The sequence below is a fragment of the Hemitrygon akajei genome, chromosome 6, assembly GCF_048418815.1.
Source record: "Hemitrygon akajei chromosome 6, sHemAka1.3, whole genome shotgun sequence".
NCBI classification, from domain to species: domain Eukaryota; kingdom Metazoa; phylum Chordata; class Chondrichthyes; order Myliobatiformes; family Dasyatidae; genus Hemitrygon; species Hemitrygon akajei.
Genome location: NC_133129.1, coordinates 18,959,481 through 18,986,646, shown reverse-complemented (window position 1 = coordinate 18,986,646; position 27,166 = coordinate 18,959,481). Strand labels below are relative to the sequence as shown.

At 47.5% G+C, this 27,166-nt stretch overlaps 1 protein-coding gene across 2 annotated transcripts in view; it reads right to left on the bottom strand.

The window, feature by feature from the left end:
* Positions 1-483: 483 nt before the first annotated feature.
* The window catches only part of LOC140728888 (uncharacterized), a 491,623-nt gene continuing 464,940 nt past the window's right edge, over positions 484-27,166 (bottom strand). The window contains exons 3-10 of one of the 2 annotated variants that reach the window (XM_073047964.1): positions 16,476-16,565; positions 14,679-14,718; positions 12,867-12,919; positions 8,205-8,258; positions 6,309-6,386; positions 5,117-5,194; positions 5,001-5,030; positions 484-3,482 (exon numbers count right to left, since the gene is read on the bottom strand). In XM_073047964.1, the coding sequence (XP_072904065.1) occupies positions 3,448-3,482; positions 5,001-5,030; positions 5,117-5,194; positions 6,309-6,386; positions 8,205-8,258; positions 12,867-12,919; positions 14,679-14,718; positions 16,476-16,565 (458 nt within the window). In that variant the 3' untranslated portion in view covers positions 484-3,447. The remainder of the gene's footprint in view (positions 3,483-5,000; positions 5,031-5,116; positions 5,195-6,308; positions 6,387-8,204; positions 8,259-12,866; positions 12,920-14,678; positions 14,719-16,475; positions 16,566-27,166) is intronic. The other variant, XM_073047965.1, reaches the window with a different exon arrangement.

Below are 27,166 nucleotides of genomic sequence, written 5' to 3'. Positions count from 1 at the left end.
TACCAAATTAATTCTTGACTGATATTAAACCTCACCCCATGGTATGCCACATGCTCTGCACGTTGCCATTTCTCTCTCTCTCTCTGGAACTGTCTGACTTTCTGTTTCTTCTCTCTACTTTTCTGCTTCTTCAGCCTCTAACTTAAGCCCCTCTAGCCTCATCTGTTCCAGATGTACCTGGACTTCCCCTTTCCCTATAGGAAAGCCCTCTAATGCCTCCTCATCAAATTCCTTTGCCAGGACATAATTTTCAGCTATTTCCCGTTGAATTTCTGCCTTGTCGTACCCTTCTTGACCTCTGTCAGTCTCAATGCATCAACAACTTTCCACAACACTTCCTTTTTAGCTTTCTTTAAGCCCATAGGGTCTGGTCTTTCTAGAAAACCCTCAACATACATTTATGCTGTTTTTCCACACAACGAAATCAAATAGGGGATTTCCTCCAAATCAATTTGAACAAGCCCACACACAATTGTACACATCCCGGAAGAGCCCCCAATTTTGCTACGTACCCCATGACGGGTTAAAGAACCAGCAGAAATGGAAAACATATTTTGGAGTCTGGGATTGCTATTAACCAATAGCGTTTATTAGCTACTTGGAAATACAGTGCTATAAATGCAGATAAATCAAACAGGTTAGCAATGATATATACCTACATGAGTGTGGAAATAGGAACAAAACTAGGCTCTTTCAAACCTAGGGGTGGATGGATATAGTCTTACGATGATGAAGCAAGTTCAGTTCAGTTCGAGGTAGTTACTTGAGTAACGTTGGAGAGAGAGAGAGTGAGGTGAGAGGTGAGCTGATGCCGTCGATCTTCCCATTGTCTTCCGAAGCCCTGTTGCAGTCACCGACTAGGACCATAACATGTGTGACCATTCTTCAGTGATGGAATTATCATCCAGGCAAGGGTGAACACACAAATACTTCCCCACCGGTCACACCTTTTCATACTGCGAGAGCCACTGATCCATTTCCCCGAATTGATACTCCAAAACCCCACCTTCCTGTGGGTGCAAAAAACTCCTTCAGTATCTGAAACCGTGTGTCTGGCTGTATCAGCAGACCTGGTTTTTATCTCCACATGTTGGACACCTGCTATCCATCAACCTGCTTCGTCCTCCTCTCTCTGTAAGAGTTTTACAAGCAGGCAAGTGTCTTTGTGGCAAGGTAAACAAGCTTGTAGAGAAACCATAACATCAATCTTTCTATCAGTCTCTGTCCCCCTCTCTCTCTCTCATTGCATTGGATGCCTCTCTCTTGCTCTTAATAGCAGCACAGTTCATAGGGTTAATCCTGGACACAGTCACAAACTAGGGTCATTTCTGGACCCCGTCACATTCCATTCATTCTGTCATAGTATTTGTCAAGACTTGGACACAGCTATGATTGGATGCCTCCTTGCATTCCACCTTGCCTGATAAATTGGACTGTCGAGTCAACTGACTCTGAAGGCTAGTAATATTCGCGTTATTCTTCATTGTTCTTTTCATTCTCAGTGTAGGCTACATTTTCCATTTGCGAGTTTCAGTTAATGGTCCTGTTTGGCCTAGTGTTTACTGTTTTCTTTTCCCAATAACACGGTTTGCATTAAAGTCTGTGAACTATCGATCTGATTCAGTGTCTTTTGCTCTGCACTTGGGCCATATCCAAACCTTGTGAGACCTATACCTTTATGTTACTGTACAAGGCATATTTATCTTCCAAACTCACCTGGAAGTTCGCTTCATAGAGTCACTGGGCACTACAAGATAGAAACAGGTGCTTTGGCACCACCGTAACCCAGTTAAAGGAAGTTCAGCATCAAAGGAGTCACCTTTTGATGATCCAATTAAAAGCCCAAGGATTGAGAAATTCAGCAAAAGGTGAAGGAGAAGCTCAGTGAGAAATAAACAAGCTGTTAGAACTTCTATTGTTAAATAAAAAGAGAATCGGGTGATACGTACCACGTAACAGGTTAAAAAGGACCAGCAGAAATGGACACACCGGGAGTCTGAGTTTTCCATTATAAACACTATTTTATTAATAACTACGTGATAAAATAATATAAAACAAGATAAGGCAAACAGTTTAGCAGAGTAAATGCATATGTAAGTGAGTAAATGAAGTTCCCAAATTTCTTCAAGCTTAGGTGGTGAAATGATAGTCTTACAATGGTATAGGTATGAAGTCATTTCAATTCTGGGTATTTAATTGAATAGGAGGGAGAGGGAGAGGGAGAGGGAGAGAGAGAGAGAGAGAGAGAGAGAGAGGGAGAGGGGGAGAGAGAGAGAGAGAGAGAGAGAGAGAGAGAGAGAGAGAGAGAGATGATTTGTCTTCCCAGTGCCGATGTCAACGAAACTTCCATGTCATCCTCCTGCTCCCGAAACTTTTTAAAGTCACCGACTGTGACCACACTAAAGAGAGTGCCAGTTTCCCACAGTAAAGCTATCAACCAAGACGAGGGATAAACACACTGATAGCTTTCCACCGGTCACCCCTTTGTCCACACTGTGAGCAAAACCCACCTTTGTTGTTTGAGCGGATGAAAACCTGTCAGTCCTCGAGATGGGTGGGTGGTGCTTGGAGAAGCGATGTGGAAGGTTGTAGAATCAGAACAGTGAGCTTTGGTCTCCACTCCCATTGTTGCAGGTGTGATCTCTCTCCCTCTCTGAGCCTTTCTGAGACACCAATGTGCTGGATTATGGACTGCAGGTTTGATGGACTCTGGATCAAGGTCTCTTTGAGGGGTTTCTGCTGTTGCTTGCATGGTGGGGGGTGGGCAGTTGGGGTGTGGTTAACGGTTTTGCTGCTGCTTGTGTGGGGAGAGTGGGGGCACGGATTCAGGGCTTCAATGTTTCTCTCATTCATTCTATGGGGTTTCTTCTTTTGTGGATGTCTGTGAAGAGTAGGATTTTCAGGTTGTATACTGTATACATTCTGATATGAAATTAACCTTTAAACACTTGGATACTCTTCTAGACAAACTTCTGAACAGCGAACTATTGCAGACTTCAGTTGTCCTTTGAGGATGTACCTTTGAGACAACTAAATGATCTGGCACTTTTGTGATCTCCTGGGAGGTCTAGCGAAGATGTGAGTGGAGAATGCCATCACTGGAGATGGCAGTTTCAAGGCCTGATGGTGGAAGACAAACTCATGATCAGTTCCATTACTCAGTGCCAAGATTAAAATTCTCCGTTTCTGAACTCCTGTCACAATTAAGCAGCAGAGTGTCTCAATTAACTGAAGGGAATCATGTCTATTTTCTCAAACAGTTTTTGGTTTTTAAGAGTCATCCCAATAGGCGGCTGCCCCAATTAACCAATGACTCAATTAACCAGAATACACTGTATTTCAGAAGCATAGACATGCCAGGAGGAGTCAGTAGTGAGTGCTGTCTCTCCTGGACCGAGGATGGAAATGGTGCAGCCTCCTCCCCCTGGGTTCAGTCGTCCTTGCCGATTACTGTTTCTTCACCACCTCCGCATAGATCACCTCTGAAACACAAAAATCAGATATTAGTTCAGACAGTGAGGGAAGATTGAAGGCTGAGGATTGAAGACTGAGATTTGAAGGCTGAAGATTGAAGACGGAAGACTGAGGATTGAAGACTGAAGATTGAAGATTGAGGATTGAAGACTAGAAATTGAAGCCTGAAGATTGAAGACTGAGGATTGAAGACTGAAAGTGAAAAGACTGAGGACTGAAGATTGAAGCCTGACAATTGGAGACTGAAGGTTGGTGACTGAAGATTGAAGACGGAGGTTTGAAGACTGAGGATTGAAGACTGAAGGTTGGTGACTGAAGTTTGAAGACTAAAGTTTGAAGACTGAAGGTTGAAGACTGAGGATTGAAGACTGATGATTGAAGACTAGAGATTGAAGACTGAAGGTTGAAGACTGAGGATTGAAAACTGAGGATTGAAGACTGAAGTTGGCCTGCCCAGAAGTTAAGACCCAGGGTTGGCATGTCTAGAAATCCAAGACCTGATGTCTGTGAGTCCACTGGCAGCTGAAGGCCCGGAGGTGGTCTATCCCAGGGTTGGAAGCCTGACGGTGTGGGGGGTGGGGTGAGAGGGAGGAAAGGGCTTGTTTGTAGTGCTTGTTTTTTTCATGGTTGTTGTTCTCTTGTTGTTTGTGTTGCTCTGCTGAACATTGTGGGTGTGCGATGTTGGTGCCAGAACATGTGGTGACACTTGTGGACTGCCCCCGGCACATCCTTGTGTTGTGTTGGTTCTTTACGCAAATGACACATCTCACTGTCTGTTTCGATGTATGGGTGATAAATACATGAATCTGAGTCGGAGACTGGCCAGGCCTCTCTGATGAACAGGAAACTCAAAGGGCCTGTGCAGTCAGCTCACCATTCCCTATTCCTGTCTCGTACACCACTGTCTCCCAGCTAGTGTCCTCACCTGTGCAACAAGAGCATACAAAGTATGCTTCCCTCCCCTTATTCCCCCTCCCCTTCCCCTTTTCTCCATCTCCCACACCTCCTCCTCATTCCTCCTCCCTCAATTTTCCCCCTTCACCCTCCCTCTCTCCTTCCATTGCTCCATCCATCTCCCACTTCCACCACTCTCTCCCTTCCTACCTTGCTCTCTTCCTCTCTCTCCCTTCACCCTGCTCTCACCCCCTTTCTCCCACACTCAGCCCCTTCCTCTCCCCTCTCTACCTCTCCCTCTCTCTCTTCCCCACTCGGTCCCTCTCTCTCTCCCACTTCCCTTCTACCCTTCCTTCACCCCCTTCTCTTTCTCCTTCATCCCTCCTCTTTGCTCTCTTGTATTCCCTTTCCACTCCCTCACCTTCTCTCCCCTTTCCCCCTCCCTCTCTTTCATTCTCCTTCCCCTCTCCTCTCCCACTCTTCACTGCTTCTCCAATCCTTCCCTCTGGTCACAGTGAGGTGGACTGCAGGACCCAGCAGCAGCCAGACACACACCCTGTGAGTGGAAGGGATGGGAGAATGGAGCAGTTGAAGGAGATCATTTTCAAGAATACCTTGAGAGAAAGCCTCACCTGGAGGTCCAGCTTCCTGCTTCTGCCCACCTGGAATTGAAGAAGAACTTTCTGTTAGTCAGCAGGATGACCTCGAAGTGATCCAAGAAATGGTGAAAGGTAAGCGGAGACTGTACCTTGATCTTCAGCTTGTGGTTTGCTTGCCTTCTCACCTCTAATCAAAATAGTGGCATAAGTGCAGGAATCTGGCTGCTCTGTAAGGAGAGGGATTTGTCTGAATCGACAGCAAATCAATGTCAGGAGTTGCAGTGTTATGTTGAAGCTGTATAAGGCATTGGTGAGGCCCAGTTTGGAGTATTGTGTGCAGATTTGGTCACCTAACTACAGAAAAGATATGAATAAGATTGTAAGTGCAGAGTGCAGAGAAAGTTTACAAGGATTCTGCCAGAACGTGGTGACCTGATTTATAGGGAAAGATTAAAGAGGTTGGGGCTTCATTCCCTGGAGTGTAGGGGAATGAAGGGAGATTTGATAGAGGGATGGGAAATTATGAGGGGTAGTAATAAGATAAATGCAAGCAGGCTTTTTCCACTGAGGTTGGGTGAGAAAACCCACTGAGGGGGCACAGTCCTAAGGTGCTTGGAAGTAGGTACAGAGGAAATGTCAGGGGTAAGTTTTCACAGACAGAAAGCGGTGGGTGTGTGGAATGCACTACCAGTGAAGGTGGTAGAGGTGGATACAGTAGGGTCTTTTAAGAGACTCTTAGATAGGTACATGGAGCTTCGAAAAATAGAGGGCTATGCAGTAGGGAAATTCTAGGCAGTTTCTAGAGTAGGTTACATGGTCAGCACAACATTGTGGGCTGAAGGGCCTGTAATGTGCTGTAGATTTCTGTTTCTATGAGACCAGAACTAGAGGTCATAGGTTAAGTGTAAAGGTAAAATGTTAAAAGAAAACATAAGACCATAAAACATAGGAGCAGAATTAGGCCATTCAGCCCATTGAGTCTACTCCACCATTCCATCATGGTTGATTTATTTTCCCTCTCAACCCCATTCTCCTGCCTTCTCCCCATAACCTTTCACACCCTGACTAATTAAGACCCTATCAACATCTGCTTTAAATAAACCCAGTAACTTGGCTTCCACATCCGTCTGTGGCAATGAATTCCTCACCACCCTCTGGCTAAAGAAATTCCTCCTCATCTCTGTTCTATAATGACATCCCTCCATTCTGAGGCTGTATCCTCTGGTCCTAGACTTCCCCACTTTCGGAAACATGCTCTCCAATTCCGCTCTATCTAGGTTTTCAATATTCGATGGTCAGCAGGCAGTCTGAGAAATGGTGAACGGGAAATGGAGACTGTACCTTGATCTTCAGTTTGAAGTTTTCTTGCCTTCCCAGGTTCTGTCGGAATGCTGGCATAAGTGAAGGAATCTGACTGCTCTGTAAAGAGGAGAGTGATTAGTCCGAATTGACTAATGTCTGAAAGCAAGAAATGTTACACCTCGCAGCTCACATTTATATGGAGCTTTAAACTATCTACAGACTGTACAAGACCTTGGAGAGTGGTGTCCACAGGTACATAGTGTTGTCAAAAGAGTTTTGTACAATAGCCTTCAGAAATCAAAGTACTGAGTCAGGTGTACAGGTGTACCTAATAATGTGGCCATTGAGTGTAAATACGATATTGTCAATCACTGACTCAGATCTGTTTCAGCACCTTTAAGAAAATTGAAAGGTTCTGTCGATCATCTGGTTAAGTTCTGAATACAAATTAGATAAAATTCCTCAGCAAATGAGGCACTGATGTTGACCTCTCTCACTGCGATTGAAGAGAACGCTGTCGTACTCACTGCCGTTGTCTTGTGCTGTCACAAAACACAGGATGGTCACAGGTCAGAAGGAAGTTTGGCCCTTGGAGTTTATTCTGGGTCCACATTCCATGGGACTTGCTTTTCCCCTGTGAATTAGCTGAAATGTTCAGGCTGTTTGTTTCTGTAGGCCTTACACATCTGAGTCTAAAACCTCTCCAGAGTAACACACTCAAATGCTAAAGGAACTCAGCAGGTCAGGCAGCATCTATGGAGGGGAATGAAGGTCTCATCTTGAAACATCAAACGTTTATTCCTCTCCAGAGATGCTGCCTCTTCTAAGAGGATCACAACCTTGTCATAGGGTTCGGAGGCCCGTGTGCCTCAATGACTCGGAAAGCTATGTTGGCTGGAGTTCAGGTTTTATGCTTTGGCTCTTGGTAGGGTCAGCCATGTCAAACAGGTCAAAGGGCAGAGGCTGGTCTGAGAGAGGTCCACTGGTTCTCCAGTTTTGGGGTTCAGCTCAGGGCTAACAACCCTGACTGGTCAATCAAATCTGTTATGGAAACAGCAGTGAAGAATCCTTCTACATCTGAGTGCGATGGTATTCCTGAGTCTCCACTTGGGACCTGCGTGACTGACAGTTGTGAAAGCTACCGATATGATGAAGTAGGCCAGAGATGGAGGACTGCCATTGCTGCCCGAAACCTCAGTGGTGTAACAGACAGGAGAGTAGATAGGTGCTGAGTTCCTGAATTGAACTGAACTGAATTGACATTATTACTTACATCCTTCATATATATGAGGAGTAAAAATCTTTACGTTACGTCTCCATCCAAATGAACAATGAGCAATTTATAGTAATTTATAATAAATAGTATGTACACCAGGATAGTCAATATAACATAGAAGTACAGTTGTGTCAGCATGAATTAATCAGTCTGAGGCCTGGTGGAAGAAGCTGTTGCTCCTGGCTTTTATGCTGCGGTACCGTTTCCCAGATGGTAGCAGCTGGAACAGTTTGTGGTTGGAGTGACTCGAATCTCCAATGATCCTTTGGGCCGTTTTTACACACCTGTCTTTGTAAATTTCCTGAATAGAGGGAAGTTCACATCTACAGGCTGCCTCATTATTATTTGAGATAATCAGTGTAGTGTCATCAGCAAATTTAATTACAGATTGTAAGGTTGTATATGGTGACAGATGTGTACTTTGATAATGAATTTACTTTGAACTTTGAAATGTTAGCAGGAATTCAGCAACACAAAGGAACAGAATTGTTGACATTTTGGATTGAGACCCTGCAAACCATTGATAATTTATTTCTCCCCCACAGACACAGTTCAACCCACTGAATTTCTCTACCAGATTGTGTGTAATTCCAGTTCCCAACACTCTTGTCGCTACAAACGAGGTCAAAACTCTCAACCAGTAAGGTGCTGGTATTTACCTTCGTTGTTGCTGCTCGGGGCAATGTTGTCGTACAACGGGCTGCTGTCTTGCACTGTAACACAAATCAGAGAATCATGTTCAAATTCAGGTTTAATTGTCATTCAGCCACACACATGTATACAGCCAAATGAAACAGCGTTCCTCTGGAGCCAAGGTGTAAAATACAGTCATCAATAGTCACACACTACACATAGCAAACACACAGCACATATACTGTTGTTACAATAGCAAAAAAACATACACAAAACACAAAATAATATCAGCACAAGTCCCTCAGTGTTAAGCATGAAGATTGGTGTTACATGGGATGCTGTCCTGGAGCCATGTTTCTGTAAGAATAAGCATGTAGCAGTTCCTCATCTCACGCTTGTGCACCAGTGCAGATGCAGACCAATGCAATCCCACTTGTTTTCATCAAGTGAACACTGGAGGGCAGCACTGATAGCAAACAGCAGGAGATTCAGCCCGACAATGTCCATACTAGCTCTTAGGAGGACAATTCTATCATCCCATTGATCCTTCTCTTATCCCCTGGTCCAGGACGTTATCTCCTGCCCATCCAATACTCTGTTGAATGCCTTTACTATTACAGATTTAGGGTCAAAACAATCTTAACCCCTCCCCTGCTAACTTCTGGCCAGCTTTTTCACACTATGCATCTTGGTTCAAAAGGGAACGGGTTCTCTCTTGGATTTATGGGTGAGAAACTGAAGTGCACATAGACCATACTCCCTGCTCCGCCATTCCATCATGGCCGATTTATTTTCCCTCTGAACCCCCATTCTCCTGCCTTCTCCCTGTAATCTCTGGACCTGCTCCAATGTAGCACACGCTGTCTTAGATATGGAGTCCAAAACTGCTGACCATACTCCAAGTGCGGCTCGGCCGATGCCTCGTGCCTTGCAGAGGTGGAAATGCATTGGGGTATCAGGAGGTGGGCTGCTTCCCCCAGAGACACAGCCTCTGGCTTGCTTGGTGCTTACAGAACTAGTCCAGATGTGTGCCTGCTCGGTGGTAACCTCCTCCCAAGGTATGAGTGACCCAAAGTGGTAATACGACTGAATCTGTCCTGCAGAGCTCTGTGGGGAGCCGTAGAGTGATGGGTGTCTCGGTTTCTTCAGCACCTGTATTTGCTGATTGTTGCCTTAACGAGAGTCCTTAACTGAATTGACTTTATTACATGAGGACTAAAAATCTTTACGTTACGTCACCATTGAAATGTGCAATGTGCAACTTATAGTAATTTATAAGAAATAGTAAGTAGAGCGGACAGTCAATATCATATAGAAATACAATTGTATCAGCATGAATTAATCAGTCTGATGGCCTGGTGGAAGGAGCCTGTTGGTCCTAACTTTAATGCTGAGGTACTATTTCCCGGATAGGAGCAGCTGGAACAGTATGTAATTGGGGTCACTCGGGTCTCCAATGATCCTTTGGCCGTTTTTACACATCTTTCGTTGTAAATGTCCTGAACAGTGGGAAGTTCACACCTACAGATGCGCTGGGCTGTCTGCACCACTCTCTGCAGAGTCCTACGATTAAAGGAGGTACAGTTCCCATACCGGGCAGTGATGCAGCCAGTCAGGATGGTCTTAGTTGTGCCATTGTAGAAAGTTCTTAGGATTTGGGGCCCATACCAAACTTCTTCATCTGTCTGAGGTGAAAGAGGCGCTGTTGTGCCTTTTTCACCACACAGCCAGTACGTACAGACCACGTGAGATGCTCGGTGATGCTTATGCTGAGAAACTTAAAGCTAATTAAGGTGAGTCCAATCAATGTAGCGTTGTCAGCGAATTTAATTAGCAGATTGGAGCTGTGGGTGGTGACACAGTCATGGGTTCACAGAGAGTAAAGGAGAGGCCTTAGTACACAGCCCTGAGGGGCACCTGTGTTGGGGGTTAGAGCGGTGGAGGTGAGGGAGCCCACTCTTATCACCTGCTGGCAATCTGACAGTAAGTCCAGGATCCAGCTGCACAAGGCAGGGTGAAGGCCGAGGTCTCTAGGTTTCTTGTCGAGCCTGGTGGTGGGGGGGCGGGATTACTGTGTTGAATGCTGAACTGTAATCCAAGAACAGCATTCTCACATAAGCATCCTTCTTCTCCAGATGTGTAAGGACAGTGTGTAGAGCTGTGGCTATTGAATCATCAGTTGATTGGTTGTGTCGGTGGGTGAATCGTAGGGGGTCCAGTGTGGGTGGTAGCATGCTGCAGATGTTGTCCTTGACCAGCCTCTCAAAGCATTTGCTTATTACTGTGGTGAGTGCAACAGGACGCCAGTCATTCAGACATGTTACCTTGGCCTTGTGTTTTCTGTTTAATCTGGTCAAGTTAATTGTGACTGGCACGGGTTTTCTGCTTTCCATGATTATTCAAAGGGGACTCTCATTTAGTGCTGAGTGGAGTTCTTGAGCATCAGAATGGGAATGCAAGGGAATGAGAGGGTTACCGGATGAGGAATGTCCGGCAGCTCTTGGGCTGTGTTCCCTCGAGTTCAGGAGAATGAGGGGGGATCTCATAGAAACATTCCGAATGTCAAAAGGCCTGAACAGATTAGATATGGCAAAGTTATTTCCCATGGTAGGGGAGTCCAGGACAAGAGAGCACAGCTTCAGGAATGAAGGACGTCCATTTAGAACAGAGATGAGGAGAAATTACTTTAGTCAGAGGGTGGTAACTCTGTGGAATTTGTTGCCACGAGCAGCTGTGGAAGCCAAGTTATCGGGTGTCTTTAAGGCAGAGAAAAATATGTTCTTATTAGACAGGGTATGGGGAGAAGGCAGGGGAGTGGGGATGACCAGAAGAATTGAATCAGCCTGTGACTGAATAGCAGAGCAGACTTGATGGGCCAAATGGCCTACTTGTGCTCCTATGTCTTATGGTGTTAAGTGGTTATGTCACAAACACAGAAAGCCTACAGCACGATACAGGCCCTTCGGCCCACAAAGCCGTGCCGAACACGTCCTTACTTTAGAAATTACCTCGGGTTACCCATGGCCCTCTATTTTTCTAAGCTCCATGTGCCTATCCAGGAGTCTCTAAAAGACCCCATCGTATCGGCCTCTGTGACCATTGCCAGCAGCCCATTCCATGCACTCACTACTCTCTGCGTAAAAGTCTTGCCCCTGTCATCTCCTCTGTACCTACTTCCCAGCACCTTAAACCTGTGTCCACTTGTGGCAACCATTTCAGCCCTGGGGAAAAGCCTCTGACTGTCCACATGATCAATGCCTCTCATCATCTTATACATCTCTATCAGGTCACCTCTTATCCTCCATCGCTCCAAGGAGAAAAGGCCGAGTTCACTCAAACTATTCTCATAAGGCATGCTCCCCAATCCAGGCAACATCCTTGTAAATCTCCTCTGCACCCTTTCTATGGCTTCCACATCCTTCCTGTAGTGAGGCAACCAGAACTGAGTATAGTACTCCAACATTACCTCTCGACTCCTAAACTCAATCCCATGATTGATGAAGGCCAATGCACTGTATGTCTTCTTAACCTGCGTGGCAACTTTGCGTGTCCTATGGACTCGGACCCCAACATCCTTCTGATCCTCCACACTGCCAAGTGTCTTACAATTAATACTATATTCTACCATCTTATTTGACCTACCAAAATGAACCACCTCACACTCAACTGGGTTGAACTCCATCTGCCACTTCCTAGCCCATTTTTGCATCTTATGAATGTCCCTCTGACAGCCCTCCACACTATCCACAACACCCCCAACCTTTGTGTCATCAGCAGATTTACTAACCCATCCCTACAATTCCTCATCCAGGTCATTTATAAAAACCACAAAGAGTAGGGGTCGCAGAACAGATCCCTGAGGCACACCACTCATCACGACCTCCATGCAGATTATGACCCGTCTAGAACCACTCGTTGCCTTCTGTGGGCAAGCCAATTCTCCATTTACAAAGCAATGTCCCCTTGGATCCCATGCCTCCTTACTTTCTCAGTAAGCCTTGCATGAGATACCTTATCAAATGCCTTGCTGAAATCCATATACACTACATCTACTGCTCTTCCTGCATCAATGTGGTTAGTCACATCCTCAAAAAATTCAATCAGGCTTGTAAGGCACGACCTGCCTTTGACAAAGCCATGCTGACTATTCCTAATCATATTATACCTTTCCGAAAGTTCATAAATCCTGCCTCTCAAGATCTTTTCCATCAACTTACCAACCACTGAGGTAAGACTCACTGGTCTATAATTTCTATAACCTCTTCCCCAGGGCACCACTGCTCAGTACAAGAGGACATGGCTTTAAGGTAAGGAGAGGAAAGTTCAAAGGGGGATATTAGAGGGAGGTTTTTTTACTCAGAGAGTGGTTGGTGCGTGGAATGCACTGCCTGAGTCAGTGGTGGAGGCAGATACACTAGTGAAGTTTAAGTGACTACTAGACAGGTATATGGAGGAATTTAAGATAGCAGGATTTAAGGATTTAATTTAAGGAGGCAGGGTTTAAGGGTCAGCACAACATGGTGGGCTGAAGGGCCTGTTCTGTGCTGTACTGTTCTACGTTCCAGTGAATCCGAAGCTGCTCTGCTCTTTCCTCGGCTGGTGGAGCTCCCTGCCTGTTCTAGATTTGTTATTGATCGTTCCCCTGGGAGCCGTGACTGGTTCACCCCCTCGCGCTGTCAGCTCAGTACCTGACTGAGGCGGCTTCTGTTCCTGCTCCGATCGGGTCGAAGGTGGAACATTCCTGTCGAGAAAAGAACCGATATCATGAAATCACAGCATGTTCCCAGTTGTGGTTATCCAAGATTACAACTGACCCAGTGGGCCAAGGAACAGCAGATCGGGTTTAATTTAATACGACAAAATGCAAGACCTCAGGTTCTGAGGAGTGTGGCAGGACAGAGCGACCAGGGAACACAGACCCTTAATTCCCTGAAAGTGGTGTCACAGCTAGACAGGGTTGTGAAGATACGCTGTTACAGCTCGGGGTGTCAGAGTTCAATTCTGGCATCCTCTGTAAGCAAGTTTTATGTTCCATCCTGAGTGCCTGTCCTGTGGGTTTCCTCCGGGTGCTCCGGTTTCCTCCCACAGTCCAGAATCATACAGGTTAGGGTCAGTAAGTTGTGGGCATGTTATGTTGGCGTTGGAAGCATGGCAACACTTGCTGACTGCCCCCAGCGCAATCTCAGACTGTGTTGGTTATTGACACAAGTGACACATTCACTGTATGTTTCGACATGCCTGTGACAAATAAAGCTGATAGTCATGGAGTCAAGGAACAGTACACCACAGAAACAGACCCTTTGGCCCATCGAGCCCATGCCGAACCAGTAATCTGCCTCGTCCCATCGACCTGCATCTGAACCAAAGCCCTTCAATTGAAATTGAACCCACATGCACCACTTGTGCTGGCAGCTCGTTCCACACTCTCACCACCCTCTGAGTGAAGACGTTTCCCTCATGTTCCTCTTAAACTTCTCACCTTTTACCCTTAACCCATGACCTCTAGCTTCAGTCTCACACAACCTCAGTGGAAAAAGCCTGCTTGCACTTACCCTATCTATACCCCTCGTAATTTTGTATAACTCTATCAAATCTCCTCTCAATCTTCTATGTTCCCGATAACTCAGGTCCTCCAGACTCGGCAACATCCTTGTAAACTTTCTCTGTACTCTTTCAACCTTATTTACATCTTTCGTGTAGTTTGGTGAACAAAACTGCACACAATACTCCAAATTAGGCTTCACTGATGTCTTATACAACTTCAACATAACATCCGTCTCCTTTACTCAATACATTGATGTGGTGAACTACATATACCTGTCTGGACTGCCCCTGTGGCTCCTCCCACAGACCCCTGTATAAAGGCAATTGAGGCCTGAGCCCGGCCTCATTCTCCAGGATGTAGTGTTGTTCATTCTTCCAGTCAATAAAAGCCGATATCTCGCTTCTTACGTCTCAGAGTGAGTTATTGATGGTGCATCAATTGATTTATGAAGGCCAATGTGCCAAAAGCTTTCTTTGCATCCGTAACTATGGGTGACGCCACTTTCAATGAATTATGGACCTGTGTTCTCAGATCCCTTTGTTCTACCACACTCCTCACTGCCATACATTCACCATGTAAGGCCTACACTGGCTGGTTCTCCCAAACTGCAACACCTCGCACTTGTCGACATTAAGCTCCATCTGCCATTTTTCAGCCCACTTTTCCAGTTGGTCCAGATCCCTCTGCAAGCCGTGATAGTCTTTCTCACTGTCCACTACACTCCCAATCTTGGTGACATCTGCAAATTTGCTGATCCAGTTAATTGCATTATCATCCAGATGATTGATAGAGATGACAAACAATGGACCCAGCACCGATCCCTGTGGGACTCCACTGGTCACAGGCCTCCAGTGACTAGTCAGATCTCTGAACAAAGTCAGCACGCTGTGCTCGACCTGTGGGTGACAGACCCCCCATTCAACCCCAGCCTGGTCTCCGTATCGATTCACCTTACCTTTTCGTACCTCTGTTGAAACCCATCAGCCAGATGTGAACTGAAGAAATAAAAAGATGATCATTATTGTACTTAAAAACTGAAATCCGTGTTGTGCACCAAGAAGTGCAGAGTAAGAAAGGTTCATAGACAAAAGGAACTCTGCCCCCTCCCACCACTGAATCCCCTCTCACATCCCAGACACTCTCTCCACACCCACTGAATCCCCTCTCACATCCCACAGACACTCTCCCCCCCACCCACTGAATCCCCCTCACATCCCACAGACACTCTCCCCCACACCCACTGAATCCCCTCTCACATCCCACACGCTCCGCACACACACTGAATCCCCTCTCACAGCCCACTGACTCTCCCCACCCACTGAATCCCCTCTCACAGCCCACAGGCACTCTCCCCCCACCCACTGAATCCCCTCCCCCAGCCCACAGACTTTCCCCCATCACCCACTCAATCCCCTCCCACAGTCCACCAACTCTCCCCCATCACCCACTGAATCCCCTCCCGCAGCCCACAGACTCTCCCCCATCACCCACTGAATCCTCTCCCACAGTCCACCGACCCTCTCCCATCACCCACTGAATCCCCTCCCGCAGCCCACTGACTCTCCCCCCATCACCCACTGAATCCCCTCCCACAGCCCACTGACTCTCCCCATCACCCACTGAATCCCCTCCCACAGCCCACCAACTCTCCCCCATCACCCACTGAATCCCCTCCCGCAGCCCACTGACTCTCCCCATCACCCACTGAATCCCCTCCCACAGCCCACTGACTCTCCCCCCATCACCCACTGAATCCCCTCCCGCAGCCCACAGACTCTCCCCCATCACCCACTGAATCCTCTCCCACAGTCCACCGACCCTCTCCCATCACCCACTGAATCCCCTCCCGCAGCCCACTGACTCTCCCCCCATCACCCACTGAATCCCCTCCCACAGCCCACTGACTCTCCCCATCACCCACTGAATCCCCTCCCACAGCCCACCAACTCTCCCCCATCACCCACTGAATCCCCTCCCGCAGCCCACTGACTCTCCCCATCACCCACTGAATCCCCTCCCCCAGCCCACCGACTCTCCCCATCACCCACTGAATCCCCTCCCACAGCCCACTGACTCTCCCCCCATCACCCACTGAATCCCCTCCCACAGCCCACTGACTCTCCCCATCACCCACTGAATCCCCTCCCACAGTCCATAGACACTCTCCCCATCACCCACTGAATCCCCTCTCCCAGCCCACCAACTCTCCCCCATCACCCACTGAATCCCCTACCCCAGCCCACAGACTCTCCCCCATCACCCACTGAATCCCCTCTCCCAGCCCACCAACTCTCCCCCCATCACCCACTGAATCCCCTCCCCCAGCCCACAGACTCTCCCCCATCACCCACTGAATCCCCTCCCACAGTCCACCGACTCTCCCCCATCACCCACTGAATCTCCTCCCACAGTCCACCGACTCTCCCCCCATCACCCACTGAATCCCCTCTCCCAGCCCACCAACTCTCCCCCCATCACCCACTGAATCCCCTCCCACAGCCCACAGACTCTCCCCCATCACCCACTGAATCCCCTCCCACAGCCCACTGACTCTCCCCATCACCCACTGAATCCCCTCCCACAGCCCACTGACTCTCCCCCCATCACCCACTGAATCCCCTCCCACACCCCACTGACTCTCCCCCATCACCCACTGAATCCCCTCCCACAGCCCACCGACTCTCCCCCATCAGCCACTCTCCTTCATAGAGAGGAACAGTCATCTTCACTTGCCAGCCAGTTCTCCGCTCACCTTTTTTCTTCCAGGAGATTGCAAGGAGGACACAGACTAGGAGCAGGAGAACCAGAACGACCACCACGTAAATGAGAGAGTTTGAGTTTGCTGTGAGACAGAGAGCAGCTTTAACACCAGACCTCAGTACAGTGCTTCCATTTTCATTGTGCCCTAGCGGCTTTCTCCCGATCGATACTAGAGTTGTGGAGACACACTGTACAGCCCAACAGACCCTTCGGCCCGATGGTCCATACTGACCAAGGTCATCATCCAAGGTCCTATTTGCAAGCGTTTGGCCCATAACCTTCCAAATCTTTCCTATTTCAGACTATTTATTCATTTAATTTTGTATCTTGTGGTAATTTTTATTTCCTACACTTCACTGCTGCCACAAAACGACAAATTTCACAAAATAGTTGTGTGATAATGAACTTGATTGTGATTCTATCGATGACCTGTCCCACTGTCTTTTAAAATGGGCGGCATTCATCATTACGGACGCCCTCCAACCAGGACACACCCTCTTCTCATTGCTAATATCAGGGAGGAGGTACAGGAGCCTGAAGACTCACACTCAATGTTTCAGGAACAGCTTCTTCCCCTCCGCCATCAGATTTATGAAAGGTCCGTGAACCCATGAACACCACATCCATTCTGCTCTCCTTTTACATTACTTATTCATTTTTAGATATTTCTTATTGTAACTAACTTACTGTGATTTCACAGCTGCCTGTGGCAAAGAATTCCACAGATTCACCACTCTCTGGCTAAAGAAATTGCTCCTCATCTCATCTCGATTCTGAGGCCATGTCCTCTGGTCTCAGACTCTCCCACCATCAGAAACATCCACTCTATCAAGGCCTTTCACCATTCGATAGGTTTCAATAAGGAAACACCTCATTCTTCTGAATTCTAGAGAAAACATCCTTGCTTTTATATTCTTCTCCTCTTGAAATGAATGTGAACATTGCATTTGCCTTCCTCACCACTGACTCAGCCTGCAAGTTAGCCTTCAGGGAATCCTGCACAAGCATTTCCAAATCCCTTTCTGCCTCAAATTTTTGTATTTTCTCTCCATTTAAAAAATAGTCAGTCATTTCATTTCTTTTACCAAAGTGCACAACCATACATTTCCCGACACTATTCCATCTGCTATTTCTTTGCCCATTCTCCTCATCTGTCTCAGTCCTTCTGTAGCCTCTCTACCTCCTCAAAACTACCTGCCCCTCATATCTTCATATCGTCTGCAAACTTTGCAACAAAGCCATCAATTTCATTATCCAAGTCATTGACACATGACGTAAAAAGAATCGGTCCCAACACAGACCCCTGTTGAAAACCACTAGTCACCGGCTGCCAGCCAGAAAGGGCTCCCTTTATCCCCACTCTTTGTCTCCTGCCAATCAGCCCCTGCTTTATCCAAGCTAGTATCTTTCCTGGAATACCATGGGCTCATCGCCTGTAAAGCAGCCTCATGTGTGGCACCTTGTCAAAGAGCTTCTGAAAATCCAATACACAACATCCACCAATTCTCCTTTGTCTATCCTGCTTGTGAGTTCTTCAAAGAATTCCAACAGATTTGTCAGGCAAGATTTCCCTTAAGGAAACCATGCTGACTACAGCCCATTTTATCATGTGCCTCCAAATACCCTGAGACCTCATCCTTAGTAATCAGCTCCAACATCTTCCCAACCACTGAGATCAGACTAACTCACCTATAGTTTCCTTTCTTCTGTCTCTCTCCCTTCTTGAATATTGGAAAGACATTTGCAATTTTCCTGTCTTCCAGAACCATTTCAGAATCTAGTGAATCTTGAAAGATCATTACTAATGCCTCCCCAATCTCTTCAGCCACCTCTTTCAGAACTCTGGGATGTACAGCATCTGGTCCAGGTGATTTATCTACCTTCAGATTTTTCAGTTTCCCAAGAACATTCTCTCTAGTAATGGTAACTTCACACACTTCATGACCCCTGACTCCTGGAACTTCCACCATACTGATACCATCTTCTGCAGTGAAGACTGATGCAAAATACTAATTCAGTTCATCCGCCATTTCATTGTCCCTCATGACCACCTCTTCTGCATCGGTTTCCAGCGGTCCAATATCCACTCTCGCCTCTCCTTTACACTTCAAATATCTGAAGAAACTTTTGGTATATTCTTTAATATTATTGGCTAGCTTACTTTCATATTTCATCTTTACCTTCATAATGACTTTTTAGTTGCCTTCTGTTGATTTTTAAAAGCTTTCACTTTCCCCTAAGTCTCTAGACTTTCCTCCTGTAATCCAGCACCAAGCTGATTTTCCCAATCTCCCAGCACACTGAAATTCCCCGTGATTATTGTAACATGCAGTTTCTTTCTCCCGTTGTAATTTGAAGACCACATCTTTACTACTGTTCAGGGGGTCTGTATACAACTCCCATCAGGGTCTTTTGACACTTGCAGTTCCTTAGCTCTTTCCACAATGATTCAACATATACGCAGCTCAGGACACGAGTCACACCCTGCTCAACCTATCTTTGTCTGAGGTTTTATGAACATCTGCCTCCACAACCTCTCCACTAACTGTTCTGGCACTCTGGTTCCCATCCCCTGCAACTCCAGTTTAAACCCACCACGCAGCGTTAACAAACCTTCCCACAGGGATATTAATCTCCCTCCAGTTCAGGTGCAAACTGTCCCTTCTGTACAGGCCACTTTCCCTGGAAGAGAGCCCAATGATCCAAAAATCTTACGCCCTTCCTCCTCCACCAACTCCTTAGCCACGCATTAAACTGTATAATCTTTCTAGTTCTAGCCTCAGTAGCATGTGGCACAGGTAGCAATCTTGAGATCACAACCCTGGGGTTCCTGCCCTTTAACTTAGTACCTGACTCCCGATGCAGAACCTCGTCACTCATCCTACCCATGTCATTGGCACCTACATGCTTCACGACCTCTGGCAACTCACCCTCCCACTCCAGAATGCTGAGGACTCAATCTGAGATATCCCGGACCCTGGCACCCGGGAGGCAATGTACCATCCAGGAATCTCGTTCTCACCACAGAACCTCCTGTCCGTTCCCCTAGCTAACAAATCCCCCATTACCACAGCGTGCCTCTCCCCCCCACCTTCCCTTCTGAGTCACAGAGGCTGACTCAGTGCCAGAGACCCAACCACTGTGACTTTCCTCTGTTAGGTCATCCCTCTCCACCCACCCCCCTCCCCCTGACAGTATACCACTTTGAGGGGAATGGCCACAGGGGTACTCTCCTGCACCTTGGGTGTAACTACCTCTCTGTGTGACCTATCCATCACCCTCTCATCCGCCCGGATGATCCGGAGTTCATCCAGTTCCAGCTCCGACTTCTTCACGCGGATGGTTAGAAGCTGCAGCTGGATGCACTTCTCACAGTTGTAGTCGTCAGGGACACTGGAGGTCTCCCTGCCTTCCCACATCCCACAAGAGGAGAATTCCACTATCCTGCCGGGCATCTCCATTGTCTCAGTTCAGCAGATATAAAGACGAGATGGGTATCGGAGTTTGGAGTTCAATTCCTGCACCGTCTGTAAGGAGTTTGTACGTTCTCCCTGTGACCGTGTGGGTTTCCTCCGGGTGCTCTGGTTTCCTCCCACAGTCTAAAGATGGACTGGCTCGTCGGTTAATTGGTCATTGTAAATCGTCGTGGGTTCAATAGGTGGGTTTCTGGGTGGTGTGGCTCATTGGGTCGGAAGGGCCTGTTCCGTGCTGTATCTCTTGTTACGAATGTGGAGCAACTCTGATAGGCAGAAGGGGGCAAAGTCACCCCCCCCCCTTTTGAGAATCATAAAATCGTTATTATTTTGGGTCTGATACCCAGGAAATGAGAGAGATAAACAGCTCATGTCAGTAATGAGAGAGACAATGCAGGGATACACAAAGGTTGGAATGTCTCCTATTGACAGAGAAAGAGATTACTGCTATTGTCTCTTGAAGAAGGAATTGTGTATTGAGTACTGTTCTATTCATTGAAACCCCTCAGGGGGCAACCAGAGTGGTCTGGTTGAGGGATTGCTTCATCCCAACCTGATTGACACCTGAGACCCCGAGAGTGGGGATAAAAGTAGGGTCTGGGGAACACCCCTCAGACGCACCAGGAGAGATGTTACGAGACCGGTGGGGGCTTGTGTGTGTGTCCACCCTTGCCTGGGTGATGAGTCCTCCATGGAACGGTCTAGCTAAAGGACGGAAACGGATCAAGATCGTAAAAGGAAAGTCGGCAAGTTTCTCTCTCTCTCTCTCCCTCTCTCTCTCCAACAATTGCAACACAGTGATCAACAACTACCGCAGCCTGCATGAACTGAACTGAACTTTATATTTCCATTGGACAATTCATTATCCCCTAGACAACGATAGAGCTTATTTCTTATTGATTATTATTGTACCTGCACTTTTAGGTTTAGTATTGATGATGTATATTATCTGTATATTTGCATTGATATTATTTTTGTGTATTTTTACTAATAAATATTGTTAAAAATAGTATCATCAGACTTCAACGGATACTCCTATCTTTGCTGGTAAGATACCCAGTTATGGGGTTCGTAACACTCTAAATGCATAAACAAATAAATAATGAGGTGGAGAGTCCATCTTAACGTACTGGGGACCACTTTGTAGTTATAACTGTAGGATAAAAGCTGTCCTTCACCCTGGTGGTCCGTGCATCCAGGCTGTTGTACCTTCTGCCCAGTGGGAGAGGGCCGAAGAGAGAATGTCCAGGGTGGATGGGAGGGTCTCTGATTTTGCAGTCTGTTTCACAGAGACGGTGAGAAGTGTAGACAGAATCCATGGAGGGGGCTGGCTTCTGTCTTGATCAATGTGACAGGTTGAGCCCTGTCTTGATCAATGTGACAGGTGTCCTGTCTGCCTCCTCCCCCTGACATTCTGCAGAATCACAATCAGGATTAGGATAATTTCACCGGCTTGTGTTTTGTGCAGCAGTACATTGCAATCATCATCATCGGTATGTGCTGTGTTGTGTGATGTGGGCAATCACAGTCTCTTAACCATGATGAACACACACAAAATGCTGGAGGAACTCAGCAGGCCAGGCAGCAAGATGGGTGATGGCAGCCATTATCAATGTATTTCAGAGATTGCCTGCCTGGTGTCAGTGGTGTCACATCACCAAGTCAAGTCTCTGTGTCAAGTCTCAGTGTCTAGGCTCCGTATCAATGTTCCTCCTGTTTGCTGTCTAACGTTCACGTCCACGTCTGCATCCTAACTCAATAGAAAACCTACAGCACAATACAGGCCATTCGGCCCACAAAGTTGTGCTGAACATGTCACTACCTCAGAAATTACTAGGCTTACCCACAGCCCACTGTTCAACTAAGCTCCATGTACCTATCTAAAAGTCTCCTAAAAGACCCTATCGTATCCACCTCCACCACTGTTGCTGGCAGCCCATTCCATACGCTCACCACTCTCTGAATAAAAAACTTGCCCCTGTCATCTCCTCTGTACCTACTCCCCAGCACCTTAAACCTGTGTCCTCTTGTGGCAACCATTTCAGCCCCGGGAAAAAGCCTCTGACTATCCACACGATCAATGCCTCTCATCATCTTATACACCTCTATCAGGTCACCTCTCATCCTCCGTCGCTCCAAGGAGAAAAGGCCAAGTTCACTCAACCTATTCTCATAAGGCATGTTCCCCAATCCAGGTAAGAATCTTGTAAATCTCTGCTGTAGCATTTCTATGGCTTCCACATCCTTCCTGTAGTGAGGTGATCAGAACTGTGCACAGTACTCCAAGTGAGGTCTGACCATGGTCCTATATAGCTGCAACATTACCTCTCAGCTCCGAAATTCAATAGACAATAGACAATAGGTGCAGGAGTAGGCCATTCAGCCCTTCTAGCCAGCACCGCCATTCACTGTGATCATGGCTGATCATACACAATCAGTACCCCGTTCCTGCCTATCTATAAGATCTATAAGAGCTCTATCTAACTCTCTCTTGAATGCATCCAGAGACTTGGCCTCCACTGCCTTCTGGGGCAGAGCATTCCACATATCCACCACTTTCTGGGTGAAAAAGTTTTTCCGCATCTCAGTTCTAAATGGTCTACCCCTTATTCTAAACTGTGGCCTCTAGTTCTGGACTCACCCATCAGCGGGAACATGCTTCCTGCCTCCAGTGTGTCCAATCCCTTAATAATCATATATGTTTCAATCAGATCCCCTCTCATCCTTCTAAATTCCAGTGTATACAAGCCCAGTCGCTCCAATCATTCAACATATGACAGTCCCGCCATTCCGGGAATTAACCTTGTGAACCTACGCTGCACTCCCTCAATAGCAAGAATGTCCTTCCTCAAATTTGGAGACCAAAACTGCACACAATACTCCAGGTGGGGTCTAACCAGGGCCCTGTACAGCTGCAGAAGGACCTCTTTACTCCTATTCTCAATTCCTCTTGTTATAAAGGCCAGTATGCCATTAGCTTTCTTCACTGCCTGCTGTACCTGCATGCTTCCTTTCATTGACTGATGTACAAGAACACCTAGATCTCGTTGTGCTTCCCCTTTTCCTAACTTGACCCCATTTAGATAGTAATCTGCCTTCCTGTTCTTGCCACCGAAGTGGATAACCTCACATTTATCCACATTAAACTGCATCTGCCAAACATTAACTATATTAACTTTTTTTATATTTGCCCACTCACCCAACCTGTCCAAATCATCCTGCATTCTCATAACATCTTCCTGACATTTCACACTGCCACTCAGCTTTGTGTCATCAGCAAATTTGCTAATGTTACTTTTAGTCCAATTCCATGATTAAAATTCAATTCCAATTCAATTCCATGATTGATGAAGGCCAATACGCCATACGCCTTCTTAACCAGAGAGTCAACCTGCGCAGCTGATTTGAGTTTCCTATGGACTCGGACCCCAAGATCCCTCTGATCCTCCACACTGCCAAGAGTCTTACCATTAATACTATATTCTGCCATCATATTTGACCTACCAAAATGAACCACCTCATACTTATCTGGGTTGAACTCCATCTGCCACTTCTCAGCCTAGTTTTGCATTTTATTGATGTCCTGCTGTAACCTCTAACAGCCCTCCACACTATCCACAACACACCCAACCTTGTGTCATCAGCAAACTTACTAACCCATTCCTACAATTCCTCATCCAGGTCATTTATAAAAATCACAAAGAGTAGGGGTCGCAGAGCAGATCCCCGAGGCACACCACTCGTCACCGACCTCCATGCAGATTATGACCCATCTAGAACCACTCTTTGCCTTCTGTGGGCAAGCCAGTTCTCCATTCACAAAGCAATGTCCCCTTGGATCCCATGCCTCCTTACTTTCTCAATAAGCCTTGCATGGGGTACCTTATCAAATGCCTTGCTGAAATCCATATGCACTACATCTACTGCTCTTCCTTCATCAATGTGTTTAGTCACATCCTCAAAAAATTCAAATCAGGCTCGTAAAGCATGACCTGCCCTTGACAAAGCCATGCTGACTACTCCTAATCATATTATACCTCTCCAAATGTACATAAATCCTGCCTCTCAGGATCTTCTCCATCAACTTTCCAACAACTGAGGTAAGACTCACTGGTCTATAATTTCCTGGGCTATCTCTACTCCCTTTCTTGAATAAAGGAACAACATCCACAACCCTCCAATCCTCCGGAACCTCTCCCATCCCCATTGATGATGCAAAGATCATCGCCCATGCCTGTGTCCTGCACTTGGGTTCTCCTCATTCGCCAAGTTCCATTGCAACAGAACGATCTGGTCACAATGGACCCAGTGGATACAAATACCCTGTAACAAACCCTCGCTAGCCAGGGCTCCCTGCTGGGTCTGCATGATCAACTTCTCCGGGAGGTCATGGAGAACCTCTGTTCCCTGTCTGCTAATGTAAAGAAGATTGGTGACCAGGTGGACCGAGTATCCACTCATTTTACCCCATCCAGTCCTGGAACTCTGTCTAACCAACCCAGACAGTCTGTAGTGGCAACCCCCTACGTGTCAGCAACACCCACGCCAAGAGAGCCTCACGTACCTGAACCAGAACACTCCACTGGGGATTTGGGGAAGTGCCGGGCCTTCCTTCTGCAATGCTCCTTGGTGTTCAATCAGCAGTCATTGACGTATTCCACAAACAAGTCAAAGATAGCTTATATCATGGGGTTGTTGCGGGGAAGTGCCTTAGCGGGGGCTACAGCTGTTTGGGACAATCAGCTGGATATCTGCTCTTCATTCCCCACCTTTATCACAGAAATGAGAAAGATCTTTGACCTCCCAGTCCGTGGTAAAGATGCCGCTAAGTGTCTACTCATTCCTGTCAGGGTTCACGCAGTGTTGCCGATTATTCTGTGAAACTCCGGACATTAGCAGGTGGAACTCAGGGTGGAACGATGATGCACTCCAAGGGGTATTTCCAAATTGCCTCAGCAACATGGTGAAAGACAAGTTGGTGGCAAGAAACGACACCGACAGCCTGGACTCCTTGATCTCCCTAGCCACCAGGTTGGACAATCGTCTTCGAGAACGTCATAGGGAGACAACTGGTCGTCCACCACCTTTGGCCACTCCACGGCACCCTGTACCATCTCCCACCAGCACAGGCCCCTCTTCTCCTCCCACTCCTAGAATAGCTCCCAGTCCGGCCATTTCCCCCATTCCGTGAGAGGAGCCCAAACAGCTGGGCCCGAACCGCCTTTCCCCCACAGAACAATTCCAGAGATTAAGAGCAGGGGATTGTCTCTATTGTGGCCAGTCTGGCCACTTCCGTGCTACCTGTTCCCTTTGGCCAAAAGGGAGGGCTCACCAGTAGAAAGGGGGATCTTGGTGAGCCAGACAACATTCCCTTCCGTCCCCCGAACCCAGATGCAGATCCAAGCTACTTTACGTTAAAACCAACAGTCCCTGTCTCTGTCCGCTCTGGTGGACTCTGGCACCGAGGGAAACCTTTTGGATGGAAACATATCTTCCCGGGCCGGGATTCCTCCGGAACTGTTGAGTATCCCTCTGGAAGCCCAGGCACTGGATGGTAGACTACTGGCCCGAGTCACACACTGTACACCACGCCTGTCTCTTACTCTCTCTGGAAACCATCGGGAACAGGGACAATTTAACCTAATTTCCTCTCCTCAAGCTCCTACTGTTCTTGGGCACCCCGGTTAAGCTGCCATAATCCCCAGATCGACTGGTCCACCTGGAAGATAGTCAGCTGGAGTCCATTCTGTCACTCCACTTGTCTACAGTCGGCCCTTTCTCCTGTGAAAGTCACCGTGACCTCATCTGCCTCTGAAACTCCTGACTTATCCAAGGTTCCAGCAGAGTATCACGACCTGGGACAAGTGTTTAGTAAACAACAGGCCCTTTTCCTGCCTCCACACTAACCTTACGATTGTGCAATTGACCTTCTCCCCGGGGAGAGCGGACGAGTGAGAGTGGATCCCAAAAAGATCCGGGCGGTGGCGGAATGACCAAGACCCACGACGCTCAAGCAAACTTGGGTTTGCAAACTTCTATCGTCGTTTCATCAGGGATTACAGCCGGGTGGCAGTGCCCCTTACTCGACTCACATCACCTACGACCCCTTTTCACTGGGACCCCGAAGCGGACTCCGTCATCTAGGAGCTGAAGAGATGTTTCACCTCCACTCCCATCCCGGTCCAACCTGACCCCTCTCGCCAATTCACTGCGGAGGTCGACGCCTCTGACTCTGGGGTGGGAGCGGTCCTCTCCCAACGTTCCGGCCCAGACCAGAACTTCATCCCTGGGCCTTCTTTTCTCGTCGCCGAATGAAATTACAACGTAGTGATCCGGGAGTTACTGGCCGTCAAACTCGCTTTGGAGGAGTGGAGGCACTGGCTGGAGGGCGCAGAACATCTGTTTATCGTCTGGACTGATCACAAGAACCTCGCGTACATCCAAACTGCCAAACGCCTGGATTACCAACAAGCCCGTTGGGCATTATTTTTTGGCCGGTTCAGATTCACATGGATGCTCGATGCCCGATGCCATCTCCCATCAATATGTTTCCAAGGAGGACCTTCCCAACCCCAAGACCATCCTTCCACCAGGTTCTCCAGTGGGGGCACACCTCATTTCTCATTTCGCCTGCCATCCCGGAATCGATCAGACTCTGTCCCTTCTGAACAGACATTTCTGGTGGCACTCCATGGATGCTGACACTCACTCCTTCGTCTCTGCCTGTTCTGTTTGTGCCCGTGGAAAAGCCTCCCACCGACCACCTGCTGGGTTGTTTCGTCCCCTACCTGTCCCTAGCCACACTTGGTCTCACATTGCGCTGGATTTCGTTACGGGACTAACCCCTTCACATGGGAACACTGCCGTACTCACCGTGGTGGACCGCTTCTCCAAAGCTGTCCACTTCATAGCCCTTCCCAAACTCCCTACAGCCCGTGAAGCAGCAAACCTTCTCGTCCATCACGTTTTCCATCTTCATGGAATTCCCTCTGACATTATTTCTGACCGGGGTCCCCAATTCGTTTCTCAAGTCTGGAGATCTTTTGTCAAGCCCTTGGAGCCTCAGTAAATCTGTTGTCTGGCTTTCATCCACAGATGAACGGTCAAACAGAACGAGCAAACCGCGATTTGGAAGCAGCATTGCGCTGCATAACCGCCAACAACCCGTCTTCCTGGAGCACCCATCTCGCTTGGGTAGAGTACTCCCACA